The sequence below is a fragment of the Eschscholzia californica genome, unplaced genomic scaffold (genome assembly GCF_041429995.1).
Source record: "Eschscholzia californica isolate CP2 unplaced genomic scaffold, dmEscCali1.0.p SCAF_1, whole genome shotgun sequence".
Classification (NCBI taxonomy): Eukaryota; Viridiplantae; Streptophyta; class Magnoliopsida; order Ranunculales; family Papaveraceae; genus Eschscholzia; species Eschscholzia californica.
In genome coordinates, this window is record NW_028238198.1 from 21,813,198 (window position 1) to 21,819,979 (window position 6,782).

At 36.5% G+C, this 6,782-nt stretch overlaps 1 protein-coding gene across 1 annotated transcript; it reads left to right on the forward strand.

Annotated features, from left to right (window-relative positions):
• The first annotated feature begins 2,961 nt into the window (after positions 1–2,961).
• On the forward strand, positions 2,962–5,513 carry LOC147565145 (protein PHOSPHATE-INDUCED 1-like). The gene has a single exon (XM_086651647.1). The coding sequence runs from the start codon at positions 4,349–4,351 to the stop codon at positions 5,318–5,320; it is 972 nt and encodes a 323-aa protein (XP_086507773.1). The 5' UTR covers positions 2,962–4,348; the 3' UTR covers positions 5,321–5,513.
• Positions 5,514–6,782: the final 1,269 nt, after the last annotated feature.

A 6,782-nucleotide genomic window follows, 5' to 3' on the forward strand; every position in this document is an offset into this window, starting at 1 on the left:
TTCCTTTACCTGTTCCTCTGGCATTAAAAGGGACTTTAAAAGAGTCAGGATAATTTGGCTTAATAGCCTTTGCAATTAAAGTTTGTTGTTCATCATTTAAGTTCCATTTAAGAAGGTCAGTGAATCTTAAAACGACAGGGCAAAACTTAATTGTGTGTCCAATTAGACCACATGATACACAAAATCTAGGCAAACGTTCAATTTAGTGGGAGAGAGTTTGAGATACACATCCTGTCGAAGTGGCCTGGAAATAGGGAATTCAATCTTTACTCGTCCATAAACACTCCAACGAGATGCATCTACCTGAGTTGTGGGGATGAATTTGCCGATATGTTCTGCCAACCTATTGACGGTGATATGGTTAAGAAATCCGAGAGGGATTCCATGCATTTGAACCCAAAAGTACACAGAATCGAAAGAATGTTCCTCAGGGGCCAATTGAATATTACACTCTTGTAATATAACCAATTCTTCCGAAATGGTCCAAGGTGAACTCTCCAATGCTAGCGCCAATTCCGTAGAAGTTTCAAACCGTATAAGAAATTTATTATCTAATAGTTCCGTCAGGTTGAATTTGTTTGGACCGTGGATCACTCTAGACAGCCTAATCATGGCCTGACCTATATCTATTCTTCTCGAACCTAGAAATTTAATAACACCCCTTTTATTATTTTCCGAGAAGGAACTGATTAAATCCGATCCTTCTACCGTGATCGGAGTTATCTCCTCCGTCGTTAAGGAAGCAAAGTGTTGAATGAACTGTTCATTTGAAGTAGCCATGGATAATAGCAAGAAGAGGACTGAGAGATAGTATCTTTGCAAAGATAAAATGAGACTAATCTCAAGATGAAAATCTCCAAAAGAGAACCAAAATGATAAATATAACCGAAAAAAAGGAGAATTTACTGCCCAAAAACTGAAAATTAACTGCTACTATGACCGGAGATAGGGATAGTAACCGCTACTAACTGGCGGCGCCACCTATCTTCGGTTGTTGACCTTGTTTCGTTCCATGGGGAGACCAGTTTCCCATTTGCTTTGTGTGAAATTACTGGGAGAGTTTTACGTACAACTCACTATCTAAATATCAATTGAATCAACTCGTTTGAAAATCTTATAAAGTATGCTGGAACAACTAAAGAAATAGAAAAGATTAATTGTAGTTCGTCTATTAGATCACATTAATTGAATTTGTTCATGTGCCTTTGTTTTGTTAGTAAAGAAACAAACATTGAAATCAAGAAAACGGAACAAATTCAAAGAACCAGAGCGTTTGTCATGGTTAATTAACCAGATAGGATTAGGCTAATTAACAATTGTCAAGTTGACTGATCCTCTGAATGAAGCTTCACGGGTAGTGATGTTTTTGGGAGTCCCCAAAGGTTCATTCAATCAAAATATATGTTATTAATCTTCATTTGGTACCCAGCAAAACCAATATATTCTATAGGTTCTTTTGATAAATAATTGTAAAAAGAGATTATCGGGTGTTTTTTCTCTATGTTTTTAATAAAACGTAATATGTGTTTTAATGTGAGGCCTAGAAGGTGAATACTAACTTTGTAACCACTTTAACCTAATGCTATCGCAGTTTATTGTCTATCTAAAGAATTAAAATTGTCTTTGAGAGATTCAAACTCATAACCTTAAGTGAATGTCACTGGTATAGTATCTTAAACAGCATTATTTATGCCTAAAAGTGCATAGGGTTATTTATTTGAGAGGAAAATTGTAAGGCTTAAAATTCGGGTCAAAATATCAAATGAAGCCCAACCCGGAATAATAATGGAAAAAAAACCTAAAAATAGATACTACAAAACATTTTTGAAAATCTCTGAACAAAACACAGTTTGCTCTCAACAATTTTGTATTTGCTCTCAACAATTTTGTAAATGTATGAACAAATTTGTGTTCGTTCACACATAATTAAAAACATAATTATATATGTTGTCATAATTTCAAAAGTGTTGTCAATAGTTTCAAAAGTGTTGCCAACAGTTTAAAAATTGAGTTTTTTTTACATTATTATTTCCGAGTGGGTTTTTTTTTCGTATTTAGGCCCAAATTTTGGGCTTCTCTTACATAGTTTATATTTATTTTTTGGGTCCCTAGATGTTACCAGCTTTCGTTTTGCCCTCTTATTTTTCGTAAATTAAAAAAAATGGTCTTCTTTTGTAAGATGGAAAAGTTCTTTATGATCTTAAATCGATATTGAGTTTCGACTACAAATCGTCTATTCTAGATATCAAACACGATTAATTAGTTAGGAATATAAATATATTGAAAGTTGTTCTCATCCTTAATCTTTCTCAATTAATTCACACAAAAAATGATCTCCAAGAATTTATAAATAAATTAAAATAAGAATCATTTTTCACCAGTGACTCCGTTGGGAAATTGACTAAGTCAATAATGCTGAAACTCCTTTATAGTATGCAACACTTTTACGAGAAGGTAGTAAGTCTTTGCCCGTACTTCTCAACACTTTGGACTACAAATCGTCTTTGCCCGTACTAAGTCATATCGTTATTTTGATTTTACCTTTCAAAAGTGTCAAGGAGCCTAAAAGTTATAGTCGAACACGAACTGAAGTGTTCGTGACCAACACATTAAAATCGAACACAAACTCAATTGTGATGTGGCCATCTTCAATTATGCAGCCCATAAGGAGAGAGAAGAAAGAAAATGGAACCGACCACGTCACCGCACCTTTAACATTCTTCCCCTTGCTGAACACGTCATCAGTCAGCCAGCCTATCCCTGGACCCTGGTACCATCATCTAAATCATATGCCTTGTCAGACTAGCTATGCAGAGGTCAGAAATGGATAATCTCACGAGATCTGTGCATGAGTTATGACGTGTATTACCAGTTGTCACATCCATATTGCCCCATAATTCCAATAGGCTCCAGTCATCCTCCACGCCCCAAGGTCATTTTCTTTCTCTCTCTACATTTTTCCAAAAGATTAGCTGTACACAGTCCGACAAACGAACCGGAAAAAGTAATAAACAAATCAATCGTGATACACTACCCGTCAAGCCTACTCCCCACCTTACCGTTTGGGGTGACGTGTCCAAAAGAAGGAAATTTTGTCTTGGAAAGTGGCGAGTGCTTTTGGAAAGTTCTTGGTTGTTAACTGACGGAGAGTAAGGTTAGTTTGGTCTTTTTGGTGGGTGAGATGAACTGCAAGTAAATCTAAACCCTAGAATCTGGCCAAAGCTCCTTCACTGTTCTATTTCTATTTTGGCCGAACACCCATTGATGGAGACCTTCATGTTTATACAATTTCTCAAAAATACTCCCTAATTAAGAATTTGAATCAAACTTCAAGTTTAACTTTTAGTTTATTACTTGTATAAACTTTAATCAAGCTAAGATGATTAAGTAAGAAATTGAAAAGACTACCTAAAGATCTGATTCAAATTAATGGTTGAAACTGAAAAAAGATAATACACTGTTGAGTGTTCATACTCTACTGTGTATTAACTTCTTGCAGAAACAAAGAATATGTATCAATGGGTTCGTTTGAAGAATTTGAAATTAATCTCGGACTTCCATAATCATGAAACCTTAGAAATACATGGAAATTGGGCAAACTTATCTATCTTTCTCTCTCTAAAACCACTTTCATCTTCTTTACCAACCAATACTAGAAATACATGGAAATTGGGCAAACTTTTCTCTCTTTCTCTCTCTGCAACCACTTTCATCTTCTTCACTACCAACAAATACTAGGGTTCTAAATACAAAACACTTAAATCTAAACCCATCTTCTTCTTCCTTAATGCATGGGCGCTTGTGTTTTACTCACATTCATACTCTAGTCCTAGTTCAAATCCCATCAATATATTACCAGATTCATACAAAACCCTTAAACCAGATTCATCCTCTAGCCCTAATTCAAATTCCATCAATATCTTACCTTCCCAAACTGAAGTTGAGGAAGTGCTAGTTCAACGCACGGCCAGGATTGCTCTCTCTATGTACGAAAGGACAGTCACACTCACAGGTTGAATAAGGGCAAGTTAACGTTATCCATCTTCCTTTTTGTACACGTCAGCAGACGGTGTGGTTGGGGGTAAGGAAGATGGGTAAGTTATCATTTTCCTAAACAAATACGCGTTTTGGCTCTTTCCTACTTACTAGCTTTCCCCACCCACCGGCCACCACTCCCCAAATCTCTCTCTCTCTCTCTCTAAACCTAGAACTTAATAAGAGTACCACTACTATATAAACCCCCTTTACCCTTCTCCATTCTCATCAAATTCAAACCAATAACCCTTCCATCTTTCTTCAATTTCAAACACCCAAACTATTAGATTCTAAATTTCAAACCACCAATATAATGGCTTCTATTTCTTCTTCTTATGCTACCCTTCTTCTAGTACTATTAATTTCTATGTTTAATTCCTCATTAGCTGTGAGAAAATTGAGTGAATTAGTTCAAGAACAACCTCTCCCCATTAAATACCACAATGGTCCTCTTCTTTCTGGTAAAATCTCCATTAATCTTATCTGGTATGGAAATTTCAAACCTTCCCAACGTGCCATTGTTTCTGATTTCTTCACTTCTTTCTACTCTTCACCAAATTCCCTAAAAACCCAACAACCATCTGTTTCATCTTGGTGGAAAACCACTGAAAAATACTACCATTTAACTTCAAACAAGAAATCAATTCCACTTTTTATTCATTTGGGTAAACAAATCCTTGATGAAAACTACTCATTGGGTAAATCACTTACTAGTAATCAAATTGTTAAGTTAGCATCAAAAGGAGAACAGAGGAACGCTATTAATGTGGTTTTAACTTCTTCTGATGTTTCTGTTGAGGGTTTTTGTTCAAGTAGATGTGGTACCCATGGTTCATCTTCTTCATCTACCATGAAAAATCTAAACAACAACAAGAAATATAAATTTGCTTATATTTGGGTTGGTAACTCGGAAACTCAGTGTCCTGGTCAATGTGCTTGGCCTTTTCACCAACCGATTTATGGACCACAAGATACACCATTGGTTGCACCTAACAATGATGTGGGTATGGATGGTTTGGTTATAAATTTGTCAAGTCTATTGGCTGGGGCAGCCACTAATCCATTTGGAAATGGGTTTTACCAAGGCCCAGCAGAAGCACCACTAGAAGCAGCCTCAGCTTGTCCTGGGGTTTATGGGAAAGGAGCTTACCCTGGTTATGCCGGGAATCTCCTGGTTGACTCAGTGAGTGGTGCTAGCTATAATGCCCATGGTGTTAATGGAAGGAAGTATCTGCTACCAGCACTGTTTGATCCTTCAACTTCTACTTGCTCAACTTTGGTCTAATAATTGAAATATACAATTTTAGTGAAAGAAGGAGCAATGTACAATTTTAGTGAAAGAATAGGACCAATAAGTGTGGGGATTGTCATATTGTTTATTTTTTTTTTCATTCTTTTATTAGCTATATGTAGTTTGTAGTTACCAAATTTTATCAATGAAAATGAGCAAAACACTTTGGTTTTGATTACTAGAGAAATACTATCTACTTTGCTTCATTGTCTACCATCTCCCTCATTTTTGGGGCCTAAAAGGCCTAAACTTTCATTTTGGTTCAATCCACCCAACTCTTTTGTTTTCTTATAATATAACAAGTTTTATTCCATTGATATGGGTTAGATTCTTTATACATATGGGCTCTCTCTAGTGTCATACTAGATGGGATTCTTTATTCATTTCATTCATGAACAAATGTTTTGAATTTACATAATCCCGCTAAGATTTTGAATAAGTAATTACAAAAAGAAAATCGTACCTAAAAACTAATATGGACAAAAGATTTTAAAGAAAGCCTTGTAGTTCTAAATAATCCATGTATACCATAAACGTTTCATGCCAAATCTTAGTCGCGCCATGAATGTTTTCTCGACATTTCATTAGCTACTTCATACTATTTTGGACGGAATTTCAGCATTCCATCAAAAATTGCACTTTTTCCGATGGCTTCTATACATGCCATTGAAAATAGTCTGATAGAAAAAGTTCGCATTTTTGTAGTATGAGCTTTTAAATACTATGACTTTAGGGTCTTTTCATAGCTGTTAGGACCCAATATGTATTTGATCGTGGTAGGTATTAGACTTATTCATGTTTTTAGTTTATTATATTAATTCTTTTAGGGTTATTTCCCTAATGGCCCCCTACTTTGTGACCAGCTTCCTGTCTGGCCCCCTACTTTACAAGAAATGCCCATATGGCCCCCTTCCGTTATAACACCGTTACTCTCTCTCTTCCATTTCTTTTCTCTCTCCTCCAGCATGTTTTCTCTCTCTGCCACCTCGTTAAACCAGCCACATCATCGTCTTCACCGGCAGGGTCGCCGGCCGGCCAAATTTCCGGCCGACGACCTTCAAATTTTTTTTTTCTCTCTCTTCTCTCTCTCTCTAAAAAAAAAAAAAAATTTTTTTTTTTAAATTCTCTCACCTCTCTCTCTCAAAACTCCGGCGAAGGGAAACCTTCGCCGGAGCTAGGTCTGTTTATCACGAACAGACCAGATCAAGGTCTATTCGTGATGAACAGACCTAGCTCCGGCGAAGGTTTCCCTTCGCCGGAGTTTAGAGAGAGAGAGAGAGGTGAGAGAATTTTAAAAAATTATTACTTTTTTAGAGAGAGAGAAGAGAGAGAAAAAAAAAAGTTTGAAGGTCGCCGGTCGGAAATTTGGCCGACCGGCGACCCTGCCGGTGAAGACGATGATGTGGCTGGTTTAACGAGGTGGCAGAGAGAGAAAACATGTTGGAGGAGAGAGAAA

What these genes read in the sequence shown, in the direction of transcription:
- LOC147565145 (XM_086651647.1), top strand. Translation starts at nt 4,349, where the DNA reads ATGGCTTCTATTTCTTCTTCTTATGCTACCCTTCTTCTAGTACTATTA.